The 25,982-nt window shown below is 43.5% G+C and overlaps 1 protein-coding gene across 2 annotated transcripts in view; it reads left to right on the top strand.

Moving 5' to 3' along the window:
- SLC24A4 (solute carrier family 24 member 4) overlaps positions 1-25,982 on the top strand; it is a 110,865-nt gene that overhangs the window by 77,781 nt on the left and 7,102 nt on the right. The window contains exons 10-15 of one of the 2 annotated variants that reach the window (XM_035107222.2): positions 6,282-6,367; positions 14,480-14,649; positions 16,733-16,871; positions 21,309-21,475; positions 23,170-23,284; positions 24,838-24,950. In XM_035107222.2, coding sequence (XP_034963113.1) covers positions 6,282-6,367; positions 14,480-14,649; positions 16,733-16,871; positions 21,309-21,475; positions 23,170-23,284; positions 24,838-24,950 — 790 coding nt within the window. Of the gene's footprint in view, positions 1-6,281; positions 6,425-14,479; positions 14,650-16,732; positions 16,872-21,308; positions 21,476-23,169; positions 23,285-24,837; positions 24,951-25,982 lie in introns of both variants that reach the window. The other variant, XM_035107213.2, reaches the window with a different exon arrangement.

Below are 25,982 nucleotides of genomic sequence, written 5' to 3'. Positions count from 1 at the left end.
AGCTACAGTTCGCGTAGTTAAAAATGGACCGTTGGTTAAAAAGTGGTTCATCTCATTAAGAACTGAAAATTAAAACTAACTGTATACTGATGGAGTACTCTGTTGTAACTGTAAAAAACGTATAAATATAAAATATAAAAAGACTCTTAATTTGGCTCTCTCTTTTTAATTTTAGGATTAGGAATTAATGGGGGTCCTTGTCACAATAGCGGCTCGATGAGGGGTCCTCGAGAAAATTTTGTTGGGAACCCCTGCTCTAGATCAAAGAACCTTTCATCAGTGGAAGGAGTGGGTGGCGCTGTGGTCTAAACCACCGAGCCTCTTGGGCTTGCTGATCAGAAGGTCGGTGGTTCGAATCCACATGACAGGGGCTTCCGGTCCGTCGCGGCGGAGACAAGGACGCAGGGACTTCGCGTACCGAAGTCCCTGGCTTCGCGGAGGGGGGGGAAGTCCGCAGAGCGAGCGGGCTCCCCGTAAAAACACCGGGTAAAGAGTCCCGGTGACTCACGCGCCCAGCGGCTGCTCCGTTTTGCGGATCCCCCGCTGCCCGAGAGCTCAGTAGAGCGATCGAGAGCCGGCGGGGTGGAACCGCGGGAGCCATTTTGGGCTACATCTTACCTCCAAGAAGTGAAGCTCCGAGTCCTGACCCGGCAAGTGGCAAAAAATGGACACAAAAAATGGAACCTTGGAAGTGCTGTGCCCTGCAGGTCCCTCTTGTGGCAGAAGGGGGCCTGTGGGAGGGCAGCATGGAAAAGGAGGAGGATTGAGTCAATATTATAAGAAAAAGATTTTGAATTGGAATAGAAAACCCGCCACAATTAGTTTGAGAAGTTAGGAAAACCAGGAGGAAGAGTATCGAGGAAGCCACAATTACAATGTTAAGACCATAAGAACTTGGGAATTCATGTTTTCCCTACTGTTGTGTGTGTTTGTTTAAATGTGTTTTTCTTTTTGAAAAAGCTGGGGGGGAAACCAACTCTCAGAGCTCCTCCATCCTTGTCCTTTCAGTGGCAGGGAGGGGATAGGGGTGTCGCGAATTTCTTCACGGCGCTTTAGCAGAGATGTTAAGAGTTCCAGTTTCTTTAGTGCAGTATATTTATTGTGAGCTATATACAAATATCTACAGGCAGTTCATACACAAGCAGTTCATACACTCTCTAAACCTCTCACTGACCACACCCTTCTACAACACCACCACACCATTGCTGGATAGGTTTCCCTTTTAAACCACTGACAACCAATCAACTGACAGCACATTACTGCTGAGTCATTCTGACCCAGCACTTCTACAGAAAGTATTGCATCAGCCAGTTTCACTTTACTAGTACACTCAGGCCTGCAGACTTACTATTTCACACAGCATTCTGTGGATCCCAACACTCCTCCTTAAGTCAAAGGCTTGAGACCTAACAATTCTCTTAAGTCTCGAAATTTAGAAGCATCCAAACATTTTGTATATAAGTCTGCCACATTACATTTTGTGTTACAATGTTGTACTTTTAACACATTTCTTTCCAAAGCATTTTTAACATTGCCATATCTTATTGCAATATGTTTACTTTTGCTCTTAAAGTTCTGTTGGTTGGCAAGCTGCTGTGCTGCCATGTTATCACTGAGCACAGTGATTGGCATTTCTGAAGGTATTCCTAGTTCTTTTGTTAGGCAAGCAAACCACTCTATTTGTGACACACATTCGCTTATGGCTGAGTACTCTGCTTCACAAGTACTTGTGGCAACAAACGTTTGCTTGAGGCTTTTCCATTGAACCAGGGCATTTCCAATATATATGGCATAGCCAGTGGTAGATTTTCCATTTTCTCTGTCTCCCCAGCTGGCATCAGCATATGCATATACTTGTTGATCACACCCTGTATCTAGCACCAGTTTGTAATCTTTTGTGCCTTTCAGATACCTCAGGATTCTTTTAAGTGCTACCCAATCTCTCTGAGCTGGGTCTGCACTTCTTTGGCTTAACATGTGCACTGCCAATGTTATGTCAGGTCTCGTCCAGCAACTTAAATATAACAGAGAACCCAACAAAGAATGAAATGCTGTTGCATTCTCACATTTCTGCCCCTCTGGTTCATTTTTATACTGTGTAGTTATGGGAGTGTCAGCCTCATTTGCCCTTTCCATTCCATATGTCTTCAGTAATTGTTCAATCTTTTCCTTCTGACTTAGGGAGTAGACACCCTCTTCATTCCTCTGAACCTCTACTCCTAAGTAATTTTGGATTTCTCCCAAATGCTTCAGTTTGTACTTGTTACCTAGGTTGTTCATGAACCAAGACACTTGCTTTTGTGCAGTTGTTATTAGACAAATATCATCAACATACAAAAGTAAATAACAAACGCTTCCTTGTACTGTTGCTGAATATAAACAGGAATCAGCCAGGCTTTGTTTGAATCCTATCTTTTTCAAAGTTGTGTCTATGCATTCATGCCATAGACGTGCACTTTGGTGTAAACCATATAGTGCTCTCTGCAGCTTTAAGACTATGCTGTCTCTTTCCAGCTCATAACCTGGTATTTGCTGCAAATACACCTCTGCATCAATGGGAGCATTTAAATATGCTGAGGCAACATCAAAATGATTAACTTTTAACCCCCTCAGGCTTGCCATTGCTAAAACTGATTTAACTGTTTCAGATTTTGTTGTTGGGGCAAAGACTTCATCATAGTGAATCAGTTTCTTTTGCGTAAAGCCTCTGGCAACTAGCCTGGCTTTCCTTTGGCAACTACCATCAGCCAGCGTTTTCACTTTAAAAACCCATCTACAGCTTATGGGCTTTTTACCTTTAGACAATTCAGCAGGTACAAACCCACTGTTGTTTAGCAAAGAGTCATACTCAGCCTGCATTGCCTTTAACCACGCCTCTTTCTCTAGAGTAGGTAACTCTTGCAGTTCTTCAAAGCTTTCTGGCTCAATTACACACACCTGGTTTATGCTGTCTGTGAACCCATAACGGGCTGGAGGTTGACCTTTATTACTTCTCTCAGACCTCCTAGGTTCATTAATCTCACTCCCTGGGCTACCTTCAGGACTGCTTTTGGGGTGGATTGACACTGGAGATTTACCTCCTCCTGTCCTGGTTACACTTTCTTTTTCCCCTTGCTCCACTCGAGTAGTTGGAGAAAGTTGCTCAGTCTTTACCTCCTCCCTTTCAACTTTACTGGGAGAGCTGCCAATTCTTAGCTTTGTTTCAACTGCCTTATCAGTTACACTCGGCAGCAAAACACTTTCTGGCAGTTGGTTTGCATGTATCTTGGGCCAATTTCTTTGCTCATTAAAACTGGCTGACCGACTAAAACTCAAAAGGTTTTTATCGTTTTCAAACCGGTAAGCTTTTGTTCCACTTTCATACCCAAGAAATAACAACTGCTGTGCTCTTTTTCCACCTTTTCTTCGATTTTTCACAGGTATATCCACCCATGCCTTTGTTCCAAAGATTCTCAAATGTTGCAAACTGGGACTTTTGTTATAGAGAACCTTGTAGGGTATATCATCTAATACACTTGACCATAGGCGATTCCCAATATAATTAGCTGTTTTAATACTCTCAGCCCAATATTTAATTGGAAGATCTGCATCTGCTAACAATGCTTTCATTTGTGTCTGCAAAACTCCTCCCCTACGCTCTGCTACACCATTCTCTTGAGGAGTTGCCACATTGGCAAGCCTATGTTTAATCCCTTGGGTTCGCAACCAGTCTCTTAGAGAGTTTGCCATAAATTCACCTCCCCTGTCTGTCTGAATAGAAAACACCTTTTGGCCAAATTGCCTTTCTACCCTTCTTACCCAGAACTTCAAAGTTTGGGGCACTTCAGACTTTTGCTTTAATGGGTAGACCCAGCCAAACCTAGAGTAGTCATCCACCAGAATTAAACAATACTTATTACGGGAGACACTTGGTGGAAAAGGACCTGTTACATCGGCATGAATCAACTCCAGTGGTCTTTTGGTTTCTCTCTGGCTTGCTCTTGCTACTGGGCAAGCCCTACTCTTGACCTCCTTGCAAATATTGCAGTCCAAGTACTTACTACAACTCTTAATGTTTTTCATCCCCCCACACAACTCCAACGTTTTGTTCAGCACCTTAAAGCTAGCATGAGCCATGCGTCTATGCAGGAGATGAATACACATATTGTGGGTTGGGACATTTTGCACATTTGCAACCTTAGACTCACTCCGTAATACATACATATTAGTTCTAAGGTCAGCATTTGCCAACACTGCCCCATTTTGCTTTATCTGGCACTGGTCTCCCACAAAGTTTACTTCAAAGCCTGCTTTTGCCAAGTCAGGAATGCTTAGGAGATTGTTTTGCAAACTAGGCACACACAACACATTCCTGAATGTGTGTCCCAGTTGTGGGAACACAACCTCCCCCTCACAAACCACATTAGCTTTCTGGCCTGTAGCAAGACTTACATGTTTTTTGTTTGAAGCCCTAGCATCAGTCAGCAATGCTTTTCTTTTACAAAAAGTTTGAGAAGCTCCACTGTCCAGAACCCACAGCTCTTCATTTTCTTGACCATCTGCAGACACCCAGGCGGTAGACTCTCTCTGCTGCCTCCTGTGCTTCTGCTGTTTTTGGTGTTTTTTCGGGCAGTCCCGAAGCAGATGTCCACTGGACTTGCAGCAAAAACACCTTTTTACTTTGTTGACTACCGGCTGGGCTGCAGCAGCTCCTCCTGGCTCATTCTCTGGCTGCTGGCACCTCTGCTCCTCCCGGCTGTTGTTCCCTCTGGGATGCTCCAACAGCTGGGCTGAGGTCATCTTTCGCTCGGCACGCCTGTCCTCCTCTGCATACAACCGCCCGGTGATGTATTCCAGGGTCAGCTTATCAGCCTCCACCGACTCGAGAGAAGTGACCAGCATATCATAGCTGTCGTCAAGGGAACTCAGGACTATGAAAACTTTGTCCTCTTCCCCCACTGGCTTCCCTCTTAAGGCTAGCTCCTGGAAACAGCCTGTTAGGAACTTTAGGTGGTTTACCAGAGAGTCGCCCGGTTTCTTCCGACACCAGTACATTCTCCTGGTCAGCGTTATCAGTGAACCAGCTGTCTCACGCACATGGACAGCCCTGAGTGCATCCCACGCCTCCTTCGCCGTCTCCTTATCTGCTACGTAGACAAGTTGGCTATCGTCCACTCCAAGGACAATAGTAGACAGCGCTCTCTCATCCTTTTCTAGCTCGGCCACCGCTTGTGCCAGCTTCTCATCATCGTCCCAATCCTCCTCAGGGGACTGTGGCGTAGTTTCCACCACCTTCCACAAACCCTCACGCTTGAGGAAGTGTTGCATGCGGACCGACCAGACACTGTAGTTTGTGGCCGTCAGCTTCTCTAGCAACACGCCAGCTCTGGACTGCTCCATACCTGCAGCTCACCTCCAGCTCCTCACGGCTAGACAACTGCTACCTGGACTCTTGCGCAGCGGAAGCGTGCTGGGCCCATAACCCTGTCGCGAATTTCTTCACGGCGCTTTAGCAGAGATGTTAAGAGTTCCAGTTTCTTTAGTGCAGTATATTTATTGTGAGCTATATACAAATATCTACAGGCAGTTCATACACAAGCAGTTCATACACTCTCTAAACCTCTCACTGACCACACCCTTCTACAACACCACCACACCATTGCTGGATAGGTTTCCCTTTTAAACCACTGACAACCAATCAACTGACAGCACATTACTGCTGAGTCATTCTGACCCAGCACTTCTACAGAAAGTATTGCATCAGCCAGTTTCACTTTACTAGTACACTCAGGCCTGCAGACTTACTATTTCACACAGCATTCTGTGGATCCCAACAAGGGGGAGGAGGGAGGGGGGAGGTCAAACCCAGCTTACAATGGACCCCCTTTGATTCTCAATGCCCACAGGTCCTACTGGTGGCAGAAGTGGACGGGTGGGTGGAGGGAAATTGAAGGGACAGTGTTATATTATATGTTTTGTGTGTCTTGTTTGTATAAAACTAATAAAAAATTATTATAAAAAAAAAACGAATCCACATGACAGGTTGAGCTCCCATTGCTCTGTCCCAGTTCCTGCCAACCTAGGAGTTCAAAAGCATGGCAATGCAAGTAGACAAATAGGTACTGCTGTGGCGGGAAGCTAAATGGCGTTTCCGTGCGCCCTGGCACTCATCACGGTGTCCCGTTGCGCCAGAAGCGGTTTAGTCCTGTCGCCACATGACCCGGAAAGCTGTCTGTGGACAAATGCTGGAAGTTAACTATCTACCATTAGAAGGTTACATTTTTCTCCCTCTATTCATCTAGGTACAATGTGAGGATGCAGAAGTTCTTTACTATCAAAAGCATGAATGTTGGCAATGGCAACACTGTCAACAGCGAACTGGAAGATGGTAATGAATCTTTTGACATTAGCTGTGATGACCCTTCATTGCCATTGCTGTGGAAAGGTAAGGCTAAGCAGACAGGAGCTGGACAAAAGCGTGACGAGAAATATTGTTCTCTGATAGTGTTTCTTCATACATTGACAAGTGGCACCTGCAACTACTGTAAATGTTGTGATGGGGAACACTCCTCTTTTCTGCCCCAAGTCATCCAGCCATACTCTCCTTCATGACCGGGCATTCTGTTCCATTTTTATGTCTTGGTTCTTTGCCCAAGAGCCAATCACCGTTCTGTGGCAACTGAGTATGTTCAGTTTTCAACTGGGCTGTTTTTGATGTGTGTGGGTGTGTGTGTGAGAGAGAGATGCAGTTTTGGCTCCCGGAACAATGCTACTCATGCCTGAACATCAGAAATAGAGGGTAAGTTAGCCAACTCCCACAGTCTTAAGCAGAATTATATAATATTTTCCAGTTCTTTCTTTTTCTTCTTCACTACTCTCTGAGAATTGTAGCTAATGTTAGCCCTACTCAAAGGAGACCCACTGAAATCAAAGGGCATGATTAATTTAGGACACAGGGGCATGTGCTAGGAAAGGGAATGCAGCCTAAGGAGAGTTCAGAGATGCTGGGACGGCCACATGGAGCCCCAAAGGCCGGGTGGGGGGGGGGAGGTTTTATCCACCTTTGCTAGCACAAGTGTTCACATGATGCTAACACGGCTCATAATGTCTGTGCCTGTAGCTTTGCTGTGATTTATTTATTTATTTTAGATGATTAATAGGCCACTCTTCGAGTGGTTCACATCTCGGAATGGTTTGCACCAATCTAAATCAACAATCAAGTCAATGGAAGGTACCATATAACCAGCATGGACCAAGCAGTGACGGAAACAAAAAACTAGATTAAAACAAGTGATGCAAGCTGCTCAAACTGCTGCAGAAAAGAGAGATTTTGCGCCAGGCAGTTCTCTCTTGGCACCTGGCAAATGCCCTATATCACCCGTCTTGTTGGCATTCTTGCTCTCAGGTACGGCTACACTTGTAGTGATGCACCTCAAGATTCCCACAGGTGCTATTGGCTTCTCTTGGAATCTCAGGCTTATTTCTTGAATGGAAGTTGGCTTGCAGGCACACTGTTTCTTCACTGACTGACATGCCCTTGTGGCCACATAGATCATTCATGCAGATACATGCTCCCAGATGTATTATATATAGCACCGCCTTGGGACTTAGGATAGCATTGTTTTTCATGCCGCATTCTGGAGGACCCTGGAGAACATCAGTAATAGGAGACAGTCATCTCTAAAAAGACAGCTTAGCAATGTACAGCTACAGCAGAGCATTTTATGTATTCCAGGAGGCCATGCCCTCAATTTGCACAGAGCCTCAAAAAGGCCCAACATGCCTGGCAACGGCTCTCTTGCACCTAAGAACATGCAAAAGACTCTTTTGCAACATGCTGGGGTTCTGGTGCAGGTGTGCAGGAATCCCTTGACAAGTCCATATGAATGATGGAAAGCCTGGAAACTATTTTAATAAGGCACCAAACAGAAGAACATTTGTTTCAGCATTAATGTGTGACCGCTGAGTGAGGAACAGCAGGAAAACTGAAGCATCCATAAGAGTGCTGAATTCCAGTGTGGAGCAAGTGTTCTGGCACTTTGGTGTCATGTTGTGTCCTGAGAAGCAATTACTGGCTCCCAGCTGTGCAAGATATGCTGCCTTTCACAGGCTTGTCTGTGAAGTTACTAGCAATTCCTGAGTGGGAAAGTAACAGCCAAGAGACTGGTACATTAGGTGGTACTACGAAGTGTTTGGATTTTTGAAGCGGATATTGAGAGGTGGCTCTCACCATATACAGACAGTCTCAACGCTTGTATGATGAAAAGTAGACTTTTTAAAACTAAAAGGAACTGCATCTTTTTCTGTCTTTCTCCCCCACCCCCTTCCTTTTTTCGTTTAAACTTAATGCTGCATGGAAGACTATATTTCCGACCCTGTTTCTTTGATCCTGAAAGATTTCCATATCTATCTATCTATCTATCTATCTATCTATCTATCTATCTATCTATCTATCTATCTATATCTATCATCTATCTAATCTATCATCTATCTATCTATCTATCATCTATCATCTATCATCTGTCTATCTATATCCTCCTCTTTACGGAAAAGAAACGCTTTCACACAACAGTTATCGCTAGCTTTTTCAGTAAGGGTTCAGGCAGTGAGAATACCAAGAGGTCTGTCTTCCTTGCTTCGGTTTTTCTGTAATGTTTTCACTCAAGGGGGATTGTTAATACAGCGTGATAATCCATCTAGCATTGTCCGTTGTAAGAGCACTGTGCAAACTGAGCCAGAATGAAGCTATTTGCCATGTTAAAGCTGCACAATAGCTTGCCTTCATTTGACCTCCCCTCTGCACAACTAACTGCCTCCAGGCAGCCTTTTTGCTGCTAGCTGAAATATGCCCTACTTGTAGCTTTGAGCACAGCCTCCAGCAAAGTTGCCCAGGTCCTTGGTTAACACCTCTCTTGGGTCAGTGGGGCTCAGATCTCACCTTAATCTTCTCCTGTGTATGAGTGCAAGGTCTGATTATTTTCTAACAAAGAACACCTGCTCTCTACCCAATGCATTCTACATCCTGATGGTGGGAATTCTATTACTTGAGGGTGCAGATAAAAGGGAGGTTCACAGACTGCTGAGCGGCCTTTGAAGCTTGTAACTTTTATTGCTTCCTAGAGCTTCGACTGGAAAAACATAAAAGCTTCTATTACTGGATTCTCATATATAGAGAGCTTTTCACCCAGAGGAAAATCCAATTTCAGAGACAAGCCTTCTACACAAGAAGCGAAGATTTGTACCTTTGCTGTTAATGTCCATGTTTTGACAGTAATAACATGGTGGCTGGACCCCCCTGCTTTTTATTGTGATGGTCCATAGCTTGGCTTTGATTTCTAGCTAGTCATTAGAAACCCCATAGTGATTAAATACATTAGGCCGTGGAATTGTGTGGAATAGAGGTCAGCTGCTTCAACAACTTATTCACCTTCCAGAGGGTGGCATTTATCTTTTTCGGCAAAAACGACACAGAGACGTGTGGCACTCTGAAAGATTAACAGACTTGTTGTACCATCGATTTCCCTGGGCTAGAGCCCACTTTGTCTGATACAACTTGCCCAAATCAATTGGGGCAGTGGTTCCCAAACTCCAGCACCACCCATGGGCCACTTGAAAATTGCTGAGGGTCTTGGCAGACCACTTAATGACATTTCTGCCCATTGTACCAATTGTAATTTCTTATATTGTATTACAATCTGAATTCTAAGAAATGAAATAAGCTATTGAAAGTACAATAAAAAATCAATTTGAATATTCAGTGCTATAGATGTGCAATCTCCCACCTTCAACCACAAATCTGCAGACCACCTGGATGAAGCTGGTGGACCACTGATGGTCCACAGACCACAGTTTAGAAATCCCTGGACCAGGGTGCTCAGAAGGAAAAAGGACAGGATTTCTACCTATTTGATAATTATGCAGAAGAGGACATTATATATTTTTGTAGCACTTTTATGAGAAGTAATTCTCATTTTCCCTGCCCCACTTTACTCTAGAAGGTTGTAGCTACCCATGGCAGATGCTTGCTTCCTCCTGGGGAATGACCTCCTAGAAAGGACTACTTCAGGGTATACTGCAGCTTACATCTTAGTGGAACAGCCAAGGGGTAAAATGCAATATGTGCTCAACACTCTCCTAGACCTTGAAACCTGTGTTGCAATGCACCGTGGGGCAAATCCACTTGAGACTACAGCAAGTTGGTGGAAACAACGGCATTGTTCTCCCAGGTCCCAACTCCACCCACAGAGGCAGCACATTTCTTCCCCCAGCCTGGCTTGGCTAGAAATGCTTATGGGTCATGCCTGAGTCTTTCCTTTAAGCAACAAACAAATTCTTTCCTCCATTCCCATCTGCAAAGCTCTTCAAATTCATTCCAAGCCTCAGCACATCCCATCTTCTTTGCCTGTTCACCAGTCTCTGTGCCTGCTTGTCCTTCAGCTCTCCCTTCCAGGCTTTCCCATCTTCTCCACCTGAGAAGTTCCATTTCATCCTGCTGAGATTTGTGCCAGCAGCACCCTGGTTTCCTTGGTACCCATGGCTTGGTACTGATGTATAATCTCAAGGGGCAAAGAGAATCAGTTTGAAGCAACAAAGCCAGAGGACTTGCTACAAGCAGAAGAGTAATGTGCTGTATTTGCAGTTAAGCTGCAGTTGGTGATGGGGAAGGAATATGATTCAGCTTGCATTTAAATGAAAACTTACTTAATTTGCACTTTCCAAAAGAGTACAAGGACTGAAACACAGCCATCCTTTGAATTTCATATATGTCTGAAATTTGCAGGGCACTTCTCCAGCCAAGTAATGGGTACAAAATGCATTTACTAGGATACAGTGTACATAAAAATACATATATCAGTCAAAATAACATTCAAAAATGCATTATGCTAGTGAAAACTGCTTGGTAAAAATGTGCATATTAGGGAAAACATTTTTTAAATGTGTGTGTTAGGAGAAATTTTCAATACAATGCTGGTGAGTTTTCATGAGGACTTTTAAGAAAATTGCAAATTGATATGCAAGGAACTTAAGATTGGAAAAATGAGAAACTGAAACTGAGAGAAGCTAAAATTGACAGATTCATCCAGCCACAGCCAAGTCTTCCTGGGTCCAGAACCCAGGACCTTGATGCCTCTATACGTATAGTACAGCCTCCATCCTTCTATATCCTCCCTCTTCCCTCTTCAATGCTCATTCCTCAGTCGCGTTGGGGCTCCTCAAGAAAGTTCCATAGCAACTGCATTGATGCTTCTGTGTTGCTTTTAATAATGTGCTTCACCCGAGAGAAGCTTCCTTAGTAAGATTAGCTCTTTAAAAATGCCATGACTTCTTTTTCCACTAAAATCCAGTGATAAGCATCTGTGGCTGTCTCTTGCTCTTGATAATAATCATACTTAATGGCACTTAGGCACTTAGTACTTGTCGAGCACTTTTGCCTAAGTGCTCAAGTGCTTCTCATAGATTATTCTCAGTAATGCCTGCAACAATTCCATTAGATAGATAGAACAATATTTCCATCCTTATTAAAGGTATTGTGGCTAAAGCTAAGATAGTGGCATGCCTAAGGCCATCTATGTTAAGTTCACGGCTCAGCTGGCATTTGAACCAGGCACTTCCAGCTCATATATTCTGGTTTAACCACCAGAGGGGAGACTTTAACACTGGAGGTGAACCTTTGGACCTCTGGATGTTGAACTGCTGAACTGCAACTCCCATGAGCATGGGCAATGGTGAGGGATGATGGGAGGTCTAGTTCAGACTTATAGGTGGAGGACCCAAGGTTCCCCACACTGTCTTTAACCCATAGCTGCCAAGTTTTCCCTTTTCTCGCGAGGAAGCCTATTAAGCATAATGGAATTTCCCTTTAAAAAAGGGAGAACTTGGCAGCTATGCTTTAACCAGATTCCTGAAGATTAAGAGTACCTTCCAGCACCTATGGCAGCCATTGCCCTTGATCCAGAAAGAGTGAGTTGTACTTAATTCCCCACTGAAATTAATGGGGCTTCATGAAGGCATGACTAGTGTTGCCTCCAGGTTTTGGAGGCCCTTGGGCAAGACACCCTCCAGGGGCACTCCTCTATTAGTGAATGTAGCTCTTCACTGCAGCAGATTCAGGGTGACCCTTGGGATGCCTAGCTATGCTGACCCTTGATGGGCATGACTAACTTTTCAATGCAGCCCAGGTTCAGTTAACTTAGACTTCATACCCACCAACCTATGAGGAGCACAAAGGTGTCGTTTTTCTCAGTCCGGAGTCGTTCGTGCTAATCCTCAACATGCTGCTTTCAGTCTTGATTAATTCTACATCTTACCTTCCACAAAGTTACTTAATACACATTTGAAAACCCATCCCTTGATTAGGTCCATAGCTGCCAAGTCTCCTGTTTTCCCCGGGAAACCCCCGTTTTTAAAGCCATTTCCCACTATCATCCCGAATTCCGAAATATCCCGTAATTCCCCCGGATTTCTTCTGGTGCCGCTCAGCCCATGTCTGGGCACCGGAAGTTGCTTCTACGCATGTCTGGACATGCGTAGAAGCGACGTCCAGTGCCAGCGCTGCTGATCCCATATTTTTCTAACCAGGACTTGGCAGCTATGATTAGGTCCATAGCTGCCAAGTTTTCCCTTTTCTCACGAGGAAGCCTATTCAGCATAAGGGAAAATCCCTTTAAAAAAGGGAAAACTTGGCAGCTATGATTAGGTCACCCACACCTTTTACTTCCTACACATGCCTCAGGTTGCTGAAGGAGGTGGTGATCTTGCCATGTCATTGGGCAGGTGTAGATACACACACACACACATATCGCTGGGACAACCTACATCTGTTTTCAAATGACTACACTGGGGCCCCCAGTTCAGTACAGAATTGTGTAAGCAGGGGGCAGGGACCCGTCATCTGAGCTTAGCCTTGGGAGATGCTTCAGGTGATGGCCTGATACAGTCTGAAACTAAATGTTAGTTTTGACCCCTTCCCCACCTCTCTCACCGGTCTTCATCTGTTTTAGATAACTGGCATGTGATCACCAGGTGTGCGATTTTTCTGAGGGTTCTTCTGTTATTCTTTTATTTGAGTTGAATGTTTTCCCTGATCTCCAGTGATTTTGAACTGAAATTCTACACTAATGACTCATTTGTTTATTTCATTTTCCTGTTGACTAAATTTTCCTGTTCCTGCTAATGTAAGTAACCTGCTGTAAACGTTTATGTATATATTTATCCAACTTGATAAGTGAGGCAATAAAGAATGGTATTGCCCCTCCGTTCTTTTCCTTCCCCATTGTCCACATCCCCTTTTTCTCTGGGGTTAATATTTTACTTCATTGCAATGTGTTTTCTAACACCACATGTCTCCTGTCTGCTAAGCCTTGCTACACTTGCTATGTCCAGCTGGTTGCATTTGTTGTTAATACTTGCATGCATTTATTATGTGTTCCTTTTATTAATTCTCAGGGCTGCATGTCCCCCTGACCCCTCTGGTTTAGTAACAAAGTTAAGGATAGCTTTAAGCTCCCATTTATATATAAATTGTCGCAAATCCATCAAAACAAGTCTTTGCTAAGCAGCACAGTAACCTGAAAAGTTACAGTGAAGACAAAAGCACCTTCTAAAATCATAGTTGAGGCTGAAAGGATTAAATCATTTGGTTGCTAGGGCAATGAACAGGCTACAAACTTGATCATTGTTTTGTTGAATAGTAATACTCATTTTTGAGGAGCTGTCTTCTCTGTCTCAGCAGTGATTGACATTTTAGTGTTATTATTGGGTTGGACCCACTATGTGTGTGCAGAACTACTCCCATACTATTCTCCATGTTGTCCTGCTGACAGAAATGGGAGAGGGGATTTTCAGATATTCCCCTCCTTTCCCCTTGCAGCCCCCTGTGTCCCCTAAAAATCTCTGCTCGAGTGTCAGGGGACAATCTAGAAACAGCATGGGAGAGCAATGAGCGAAAGGGGTAATTGGTGAATATTGCCTCCTATGAAAGGGCAAGTCTGAATACAACCTGTTATAATGAGTTATTTATTATGATGATGCATACAAGTTATGCACTTTTAAGACCTATTAATTCTGATGACAGAGAGGTAAGCACATGCTAACTGTTTCTGTTAAGATCAATGAGATGGAACTCGGGATAGATTGCAGCCGTGATTATAAATTTACCACGTGAAATCAGTAGGTGCTATACAATAAGCTTACGTTATAACCGGCAAATTACCGGTATTAAGCAGTTGATTAAATTAATCAAGGAGATTAGTGGCTCAAGGTGAAGTGCAAAGGGGAAACCTGTCTGTTTCCACACATACCCAATCTCTTTCCACACAACTGCAGCATAAAATGGCATTGTTGACGTACTACCTTATTTTGCTGATTCACGATTTTTAAGGCTCCAGGTGACATTATACTTCAGCAACCTATAAGAGCCATTAAGGGGCAAGTAAGGGGAGAGGCAGGCACAGAAAAGCAAGCAAATTGTATAGCTAACCATTGGCATTGTGGTCAATAGTGAAGGGAACGCAACAGTATGGCCGAAACTCCGTTGTGATGGTCGATGAGATCATTTGTTCCAGTCCTCCAAAATATCGTTTCCCTGAAGCTGGCTTGCGAATAATGATTACAAACAAATTTGGGCCGAGAACCAGGCTACGGATGGCAAGCAGGATTATTATTAATGAGGTGAGTCTGCAAGGGTGGGAATAATTAAAGCGCTTACTCAATCATTTTTTTATTTTCCGCAATTAATTTCATCACTGTTATGTATTGTTTATGCAGCGGTCAATGTATATGATGGTTTATGGAATAATTTATTTGGAAAGTACTTTGCCCAAAGGCATTCACAGCCTACTAAAGTTTTACAGCGAGGAGAGAATTGGAAAGAGGAGGGATAGGGGTGAAAAAGGTAAACAAGGGAACAAATACATGTAATTTGTTGAGGTTCCATATTTCATTGTCTGAAATACTCCTTCACACAAGCTGCAATCCTGAAATACTTATTCACACATGGATGTGGTGGCAGACAACACCTTCGGTAGCTTTTTAAAAGGCATTAGATAAATCTGTAAGGGAAAGATCTACCAGTGAATATTAGCTGCAAAAGTGTACAGAACCTTTCTGTCCAGAGGCAGTATGCTGGGGAGAAGCAATGGGAGACTGCTCTTGCCTTGACAGAAGCATTCAGCTGACCACAGGGTGGAAACAGGATATTGGACTAGATCAGGGTTTCCCAAACTTGGATCTCCAGCTGTTTTTGAACTACAGTCCCCATCATACCTGATCACTGGTCCTGCTAGAAAGGGATAGTGGGAGTTGTAGTCCCAAAAAGCAGCTGGAGACTCGAGTTTGGGAAACCCTGGACTAGATTAACCCTTTGTCATATCCAGCAGGCCTATTTGTATTTTTGTGGGTTAAGAATGAAGATGTGTGACAGCTTAAGTACCACTTAACTGGATTTGGACTCTTGTTTCCAGTGATAATGTCTAGGCTCATTGTTTCTGACCATTGGCCACTTGCCAACAACATCTGGTGAGCCACTGGCTCCCTACCCCTGGTCTAAGCAAGATAAACAGGAGGGCATTTTAAAGTGCACTTCTAGTGATGCAAAAATATGGACCAGATGAAGATTTCTTGTCTGATTTCATCTGATTTCTTCAGTAGCACCTTAAAGACCAACTAAGTTTATATTTTGGTATGAGCTTTCGTGTGCATGCACACTTCTTATTTTGCTTCGACTCAGACCAACACGGCTACCTACCTGTAATCTGATTTCTTGTTAACCTAGATGCCCTTTTTGTAGCATACAGAAGATCCTATCTCACTATACTTATTTAAAAAATAGTAGTTCACCTTTCCTCCAAAGGCAGCATACAGTGGTCCCTCGACTTACGAAGTACTCGACTTACAAAATTCCAAGTTACGAATGAAAAAAAAACCTGGTCGCACGCTTACGGCTTTTTTGACATCCGAAAGGAAAACCATTGCGGTTTAGATGGGGTTTTCTCGACTTACGAATTTTAGATGCGGTTTACTCGATTTACGAATTTTTTCGTTTCCAATGCGTTCCTATGGGAAACCGCTTTTTCGGCTTACAAACTTTTCTACCTACGAATGTGCATTTGGAATGGATTGAATTTGTAAGTCAAGGGACCACTGCACATGATTCTCTCCCCCTCTCACTCAAATTTTATCCTCACAACAACCCTGGGAGGGTAAGTTAGGCTGAGATAGTGACCTTCATGATTGCAAGGGAGTTTTGAACCTGATTCTCCCCAGTTCTTGCCTGAGATTTACACCTTTACTGTAGGCGTATTAAATATTCTTCTCTCTATATTTTATCAATGTGCTACCTCTCCAGTTTTTGAGATACCTTTCTTTTCTGCATTTCCAATGTTCTATCAGAGCTCAAGGGAAGGAATAAATCTCTATAGTTCTTGATACTATTTATGTTGATGCAAGAGGAAACCTTAAAATTATATAGCAATAACTTTGGCAGCAGCATTTCATATATAACAACAGGATTTTCAGTCTGAAAGAAAGAAAGAAGGCCACACATGTGCTGAAAATATGCCAGAGTAAATCTTTGGATCTGACCATAGAGGACCAGAAATGGCTAACTGGTGAATTCTAAAGCCAGAATTACTCAAAGATGACATGGAGGGAGGGAGTACTTATGGTAAAATTATATAAACAAACAAAAACAAGTAAGATTAGGAAACACTCCAGAAATGGTGTATTCACTGGATTTGGTTCACATGTCTTCTAGCGCCAGCGACTAATTCATGCTGCCAATGGCAAGCTGATCCAGAATGGGAAGCATGAGAATATCGAAAACGGGGCCATCCATGTTGATAACCAAGAAGAGGTGCATGAACATATCAACCTGTCTCCGTTTTCACCACCAGGTAAATCTCAATTGTATTACAGAATGAATGGGTGAGCAAGATCGCTTTGCCACATGGAACCAGCCATGGCATTCAGCTTCCAAACTATCACCACCACCCTCCAGCCAGCCAGTTCCTCTCACTTCCAGATCTAAGAACATGAAAAGCTGGACCAGACCATTGGTCCATCTAGCTCAGTATTGTCTACACTGACTAGCAGTGGCTGAGGCCAGGGTTTCCGGCAAGGGTCTTTACCAGCCCGACCTGGAGATGCTGGGTATTAAGCAAGGGTCCTTCTGCATCAAAAGCATGTGCTCTGCCACTGAGACCCAGCTCTTCTCTTTTTCCTTTGATCACCAGTTACGTCGTTTCCCCATTCTCCTACTCTGCTTTGTCTTACTGGTTGGCCCAGCAAAAAGGAGAATAGGTATATTCAAGTTGCCTACTTGAGTTGCCTACCATTTGGGGGCTCCAGCAAGCGGTGTTCATTAGCGTACGCTCACCCAGGGGCCAAGGATAGTATGCAAGGCAAACTTTTCACCTGTATACAAGTGAATCTTGTACATATGTTTGGAATTGTTTGGCTGCAATAAAAGTAGTCTCCAATATATGATCTCAGTGAGTGAATATTTGGTCTCCTTAATCAGCTTTATATTTCCAGAAACGATAGCTTATATTTGTTGCCATTGCAAGTGGTCTTAGTATTTTGGGTTAGGAAATGTGCACAAAGGGAATACCTGAATCACAAACTGATTTAATAAACAGCCCAGGAAAGTGCAGTTATGTGAAGATGGCAAAGAGAATTCTCAGCTTTCTCAGCAAACTAAAAAAACACACACACCAGGATTCTTTATAGGAAGCCAAGGCAGCTAAAGTGCTATAGAATGACCGTACATTTATGTGAAGATATGCCCCAGAGACTGATTGTGGCATATGGATGAGTCTTACGGGGTCCATTCAGACTATTTCCTGCAAATCCATGCTTCCTTCTTCAACAATTGCAGGCTTCAGGTTCCCCCTCCCCTTTAAATGCTGAAGTTGCAATATTGCACCCACATGTCCCCTTCCTTGAAACCCCTTCAAATAAATTAGATGCAATTTGCTGTAGTTTAAAAAAAATGAAGAGTAAGACCTTGAGAGGGGGAGGGTCATCAAATGGTGCAGATCATGGAAGTAGCTAGATTTTACATCTATTGTACTGTGCTGGTTTCTGTGGACCAGAACCTACTTCATCAGATGCCACAGGGTTCTTTGTTGTTTCTGCTGCAACATACCCACCCGGAAATTATTTTAATGGAGCACCCGCAGCAAATTGTGCCCAGTGGGTCAAATATTTATGCCTTCCACTTCCTGACTTTAATTGGACCCAGTTCATCCAGCCCTAAGAATAAATGACTGCCGTGAAGTGTTATGAAGACGCAAAACAAGAACCTTAAGGTTAGAAGAAATTGCTAACAACAGCTTAAAACCAATCTGTGGTTTTTGGCTATTGGTTTAGCTATGCTCCAAGCTGTGTTCTACTCTCCGTGTTTCATTGGAAAACTTGTATAGTCTTTGATCTATATTCAATATGTAGCTAGTGAATTACATTGCTCGTATCTTGTTAAGTCACTTTGAAACCTTTTTTTATTTATTATAAATTGACTGGAAAATGTAAATTATAGTCACAATCGTAATGGCTCTTCCCTCCTCTCCCCTTTTGGGATTTGTTTAGCTCCCTGAACATCACCATCATCATTATTTTACCAGTTGCTGGTAACCAAAGGATAGCAGAGTTCTTTTGTGCTCAAATCCTGCTTGCTGGTTTCCCACAGGCATCTGATCGGCCACTGTAAGAACAGTATGCAGGGCTAGATGAGCCATTGGTCTCATCCAGCAGGCATATATATATATGCAACCTGCATTTTTTTAAAAAAGAGAGAGAGAGAGAGAGAAATGAACAAACAGAACTTCTTACATCCTATAAGGCATAGTGGTTTGAATTAAGAATAGAACTGTTGGTTTAGCTACTAGCTTAATTTTAATTTGTTTATTCGGCTTCTTCAAAGAACATCCCTTACAATAGTTGATGTACAGCTGACCGCACTGACCAGCAGCTCTTATGCTTCAGACTACAAAGGAGCAATGGATCAGTTAAGAATTCAAGGGTTTACATAAGAGCCCTGGAGACCTGTGGCATAAAATCACGAGTTTTTTTTTTAGTATCTGTTCTTCTGCTGTTGAATTTTGTTGATATTCCAGGACTTCTGCATGCACAATGAGAATTCCTTTCCTTCTCCTCTCCCCATGCCCCCCCCCCGCAAAAATCTGTTCTCTGTTTCCCACCAACCTTCTGGGAAAAAAATTGGGGTAGGGTAGGGACACATGGAGAGAGGAAAGGTAGAGGAGCTCCTGTTGTACAGGCAGAAGTTCTTGTGTTAACAAGATGACTTTGCAAGATGCAACCTGTATGTCTACCCCCACCTTTGGTCTGTAACATCTCAAGGCCAAACTAGACATTCAAATTTCTGTAATGGTTTTTTTTAAATGAATAGTTGGTGGAAGGCCAGGGGGGAGAAGACAGATCAGAATGTCGTCATAGACGAGGGAGGTTTTACCCTTTCTTCACATGAAGCTCATGATCCACAACAACTGTTCACAAAGAGAGGAAAGCAAGCATTACCCCCCACCATCCTCCAAAGTGGCCCAGTCTCAAAACAGTTTTCACCCCTGCAAGTTGTTGCTTTTAGGAAGAGATAGGGGTTTTCAGGTGTTTGTTTAGAAAGGCTGCATGGCACATTGACACAAGTGCAGAATTTGGCATGAATTCAACATTAAGGTGTCAATGTTTAGGGGTTTATTCTAAGGCAAATATTGAGGTTTCCTGGCTTACTGAATTATTTATTGATAAGTTTAAGCAATGTGGGGATTGCCTTTTAAATTGTCCTACGTAAAGGTTCTAGGATAAGCAGTTCTCCTTTTCAAGTCTGTGCTACTCATTGTGATCCCAAGAGCAATTTGGAAGGTGCCTTGAACATCACTGCTAATCAGTGACAGAACTATTCCTGCTAGGCAATGTGGTGGAATTGACAGAGTATTAGACTAGGACTGGAGAGACTTGGATTGAAATATCTGTTTGGGGCCTAACTCAAGCATCATGTCGGTGAAAAAGAGGACAGGGCTATAGACCTGCTGGAATCTTCTTGTTTACAGAACTGTTGAAGCTGTGGGAGCCTTGTTGCATCTGGCCACTCTAGCAGCATAACTGTGTCTTAGTTTGCTTTCACACTAGCATTTTCCCTGGTATTGACAGCACTAGTAAATGGCATAGTGGAGCAGAGGCACTTTGCCTGATCTCGTGGCAGGTAAGTCATTGTTTCTTACCAAGAGGGTGAGGGTGGAGGCCGTGGGGAGGGCACCGCAGTGCAAACGCAGTGGCCAGGAGCATTGCATTGACTCCGCTGGTACATTTGCACTGTGCTGCCACCTCATGCCTCCTCCTACAACAAAACTGCAGCAGTGCAACTGACTGGAGGTCATGTCTCTCCATCCCACCATGCTACTGATAGCCAATCTTTCTCCACTAACTTTTACGGTGCATTCAAGCATTGTCAGCCCAGTGCATTATAGTATTTTCTGTCAGTTTTGAGTTCAGATGAATTAAAAAAACAAAAAACAAAAAACCCACAACTGCAGCACCAACTATCTAGTGCAACAGATCTAGTGCAACTGCTTCATGGGTATGATCTGTTTTGTGGCTTCTTGTGGGTCGAGGCTGAGGGGTTTTCCATTGCACAGGGCTTCCACTGACAGAACCCATTAACTGAATCCTGTCCAATAGGTTAACTGTTTTCTTTAAAGGTAAAGGGACTCCTGACCATTAGGTCCAGTCGTGACCGACTCTGGGGTTGCGCGCTCATCTCGCATTATTGGCCGAGGGAGCCAGCGTATAGCTTCCAGGTCATGTGGCCGCATGACAAAGCCGCTTCTGGCAAACCAGAGCAGCACATGGAAACGCTGTTTACCTTCCTGCTGTAGCAGTTCCTATTTATCTACTTGCATTTTGACATGCGTTCGAACTGCTAGGTTGGCAGGAGCTGGGACCAAGCAACGAGAGCTCACCCCATCACAGGGATTCGAACCGCTGACCTTATGATCAGCAAGCCCTAGGCTCAGTGGTTTAACCACAGCGCCACCTGGGTCCCTATAGGTTAACTGTTTTCTTTACATGCACACTAAAGGCCAAAGTAGACATGAGGAAAGAATGTGGTTGATAACGCTAATGTGGAGGATGGAGCAGGGATCAGGGCCATGTTTTTGTTGGCATCTCCTTTTATTCTGGACAGTTGCTGTAGTACCATATGGACACCAATAAATTGCATGTTGGTTTTTTTTTTTTAAAAAAATTATCAACGTGATCACATTTTATGTTTAAGTACCAATATTCAAATTGCTCCTTTTCCCTTTCTCACTTTTCAGAAGGAAAAATGGACAAAGTCAAGTGGCTTCTGACCTGGCCACTGATAATCCTCCTCTTTTTCACCATCCCAAACTGCAGCAAACCACGATGGGAGAAGTTTTTCATGCTGACGTTTCTCTTATCCACCCTGTGGATTGCTGTGTTTTCCTACTTTATGGTGTGGCTGGTGAGTGCAGAGACACATTTTAACATGAAAATTTATTTTGAAATACAATTCAGAATACAGGTTACAGTAAGGAATAACTCCACTTACTAACACAGGAGGTAGGGAATAGATGACATGATAGAGGCACCATTGGCCATGATATGCACTCATCCCATTATCATCTCTGCTCACACAAACAGGGACATTTCTTTGTTGGGTTCAGTAACCTGCAAAACAAATTTGGCCAGCGACAACTATGGGGCAAAAGTGTGTGTGTAATTGTAGGCATCTACAGATTTACTATATAGTTTTGTAGCCTTCATTATATTTTATGGTCATTTGTTTAAAAAGAACATAGGCAACTAAACCTCCATCTTACCACCACCATTTAATTATTTTAAAACAAGTTTATGCATCACATTTTTATTTTGCCTTTCCTCCAAGGACTGCACATACATTGTTCTCACTTGCTAATTTTACCTTCACAACAAGCTTGTGAGACATGTTAGACTGAGCTATGGTGGCTGGTCCGGGATCATCCAGGCAGCTTCAGGGTTGAGTTGGGGATTTGAGCCTCAGTTTTCCTAGTTCTAGTCTTCTATAGTAGCTCAGGCCCAGGGACACGTCCTCTCAAGTCTCTACCCTTCTCCTGGGACTCTCATCAGGCCAAGCTCCCTCTCCCCAAACCACAACACCTTACCCATCCAGCTCTGTGCCCTCCTCAACAGGGCTTTTGCCCAGCGGACTGTGTCCTCAAACCATAACAATGCTTCTTGCTTGTTTGGATGGAGACAGGTGTCTGTGTGTGTCTGTAAGCCTCTGATTGGCTGGAAATTACCCTAATGGACAAAGGTAAGAGACACACCTATTGTTCTGCCCACTTTTCACCTACCTGCCTGCTGCAACCACCACACCATGTTTGGGGGTCCCATCTGCACTATACAGCTAAAGCACTGCTATGCTACTTTAACAGTCATGGCTTTTCCCCAAAGCATCCTGGGAGCTGTAGTTTGGGTGTTGAGAGATGTTAGGAGACCCCATTCCTCTCAAAGAGCTACAATTCTCAGAGTTCCCTGGGGAAGAGGGATTGTTTGTTGAACCTCGTCTGGGAACTGTGCCTCTGTGAATATGTTTCTCCTAACAACTCTCTACACACAGTTCCCAATATGCTTTGGGGGAAGCCATGACTGTTCACAGTGGTATAATAATACTTTAAATGTATGGTTGCCTGGCTTTCTATGGTTTTCCTGCTGTGTTAGATCAGCAGCGAAGAGTCGTGTCCATTGGAGGAGAAATATATAGGTATTTAGGACTGCAGAGTTGAACCATCCCAGGCAGCTTATGTACAGACTGCCACTTTGCATGCTTTTTGATGTCTCACATGGGCTCTGGGAATGTCTCCTGCACAATTTCTATTAAATGAATGGGAGGTAGGTACACAAAGGAACACACCACACAGCTCTCCTCTTGTGGATGATCCCTGTTATCTGCAAGCACCTTTTGGTTGCTGTTGTTCTAGGTGGTTAGGCAGATTATTGCTGCAATTTAGTTCCATTACTGAAATTCTCATGCTTGTGCGTTCGATTCACTTTAACTCCCACACACTTAAGGAGTTAAAGTATCCTGTGAGTCACAATTCTTATCGTGAACGCAGGGCCACCAAAAAAGAGGCTTCTCTATTGTTTTCAGCTACTGTGTTTTCCTTTGTCGCGTAGGTTACGGTGATTGGTTACACTCTGGGGATCCCTGATGTTATCATGGGCATTACCTTCCTAGCTGCAGGAACCAGTGTACCAGACTGTATGGCCAGTTTAATAGTAGCAAGACAAGGTATGGTCTGCATCGGATTCAGGGAAATGGGGCGCGTGTTCTTGACACATTCGAGCAATTCTCTTGCATATGATATAAACAAATGGATTTGACCCTGTTTGAAAAGCAATGTGCAGCTAAAATAGGGTTGCAGTGGTTAATCACTTAGATTAATCAAATAAATACTTTTCATTAACTAAATGGGTGCTCTTGATTAATTGGTAGCAGGTATATGTATACACGTGAGGAAAAGGATAGAATACCTCTTTTAAGATGTTGCTGGACACCTGCAGTTTTGTAGAAGTTAAAAATTACAGTGGTGCCTCGACTTATGAATTTAATCTTTTCCGAAGGCACCTTCATAAGTCGAAAAATGCCATTGGAAACGCGATTTCCCATAGGAATGCATTGAAAACGGAAAAATGCGTAAGTCGAAGCAACCCTATCTAAAACCGCAGCAGTTTTTTCCCGGATGTCGAGACATTCGTAAGCGCGTGGCCATATTCATAAGTTGAAATATTCGGTTGTCGAGTCATTCGTAAGTCGAAGTACCACTGTACTGGTTCTGGTATGTGTATGCAATTTCTAAACCAGTTTCTATAAGATCTCTGCTGCTATGCACATATTAGATCATCTAGAAAGAAAGGGGGGGGGATTCCATGTCATACTAAAACAAATGTTCAGTCAGTGCAACATTTCTGCTTGCCTGCCAGAATAACCTCCCCTCTCCTATCCTTGTGTGCTGTTCTGGGGGGGGGGGTGTTCTCCCAGAAGTTAACTCTCCAGGTGTTGGGCTGCATCTCCCACCATCCCTTTTAACCATGATGCATGGGGCTGGGAGCTGGAGTTTCAATGACATCTGGAGGGCCACAGGTTTCCCATTTCTGATTGGGTTTTGTACTGGTCAAGGGAAGCAATCAGTGGAGAGCCCTAGAATCCATGCTCAAGTTTTTACTCCAACCTCAGAGTTAATGTGGCATATCTTAAATCAACTTTTTGACCTTTAACTGGGTCTCTTCTGGCTATTATGAAACAAATTTGAATCATCAGTCCAGAAAATAATTACAGCTGAAATAAAAAGTACTAGCTATTAGGATTAAGTGAATGTCACTCCATTAAACTACATGACTAAGGTGCCAAGGGTGTCACATAATACTCCAAGATATAGTATTTGCATACCTTAGGACTACAACTATACTATGGTTTTGAACCAGTCCAGATGGCATAGGACTCATTCCCACACTATGAGCCATGAAGACTATTGTTTTATAAACCTGGTGAGAATTCTCAGAGAGATCCCTGACCAGCACACAAACCTATAGTCCCCAAGGCCATGACAGCTAAGCCCATCTAACCCTTGGTTGATAACAAGAGTTACTGTATCAGTCTGATTTTGGGGGTGGGGTGGGGTTTCAAATGTACCAGGAGAAAACCATAAGAATAAAACACGCAAGAATGGTGATGAGCTTATTGTCTAAACATGACTTGTCCTCTCTACTTCTTGCTTGGTTGTAAAGACAGTCGTTGCATGAATCAATGTGCTTGTTTTAATTGTGAAATTATTCCCTTTTTAGGCTTAGGTGACATGGCAGTTTCCAATACAATTGGCAGCAATGTGTTTGACATTCTGGTGGGCCTCGGAGTGCCATGGGGCTTGCAGACGATGGTGGTTAATTACGGCTCATTTGTACGTATACAAACTTAGACATTTCTCATTAAACTTCTTGTTTCAGAAGCAGATACAGTTGAAAGACCATTATCTGGGCACTGCTTAGCTGAAATTCCTAGGTGTTCAAATTCACTGTGTGTTCAGTCCTCCGAAAATTCACACACACACAAGAGAGAGAGAGAGAGAGAGAGAGAGAGAGAGAGAGAGAGAGAGAGAGAGAGAGAGATCACTGTACATAGATTCCATAATTTGATTTCTCCAACCCAGATCTTTCTTGACCAAATACTTTGATCCCCAGCTATGACACCACTATAGTTTGGGGAGTTGGGACTTGCAAGGCAGGGGTGTAGAACCATTGGCCCTCCAGTTGTTGTTGGGCTACAACTCACATCATTATCCCTGACAGTTAGCCATGAAGGGCCTTGATTAAGTAGCCCTACTATGCACTACATTTCTCACTTCTTCTCACTTCACATGGGCCAGCTGCCCAACTGGAAGTAGTGCCTTGACTGTTGCAAACTCTGCAGTTACAATATATGTCCAATGAGTTCAGCCACACATAAAGCAGAAAGTCACCCCAGAAGCCTCCCCAATAATACAGAGGCATCTGCAGTGTCCTTCTGTTTATCATGGGTACCCAACAATAATCCATTGAACAGCCAGTGGGCTGTGCCTGGCCTAAGGCACTGTGTAGCTCAATATAATGGGTGGTTCAGATGTTGAAGCTCCCCCAACTGCAACTGGTTTCTCATTCGTTAGTCTTCAGCTCCTGGTTTGATAGGATTGCTCCCTCTGCTGTTGCCAAAGATATAGCCTTATCCTCTCTTCATTTTGCCCAGTCAAAAGCACAGAAAGATCAGATGCAGACTTTGGGCTCCGAAATTTCAGCAGCGCCCTGTGCCATGCTAAAATTTGGCACCCCTCCCTTGCCTCTCACGCTCCATTCTACATCATTGTTGTGGCATCCCCTGTAGCACTGGCACCAAGTGTGGCAGAGGGAGTCCTGCTACCCTAAAACCGCCTCTGCAGAGGTGCATTACACCTCAGGTT

The sequence above is a fragment of the Zootoca vivipara genome, chromosome 1 (assembly GCF_963506605.1).
Source record: "Zootoca vivipara chromosome 1, rZooViv1.1, whole genome shotgun sequence".
Lineage (NCBI taxonomy): Eukaryota > Metazoa > Chordata > Lepidosauria > Squamata > Lacertidae > Zootoca > Zootoca vivipara.
Note: the sequence above shows the minus strand (reverse complement) of the source record. Positions and strands in the feature narration are given on the sequence as shown.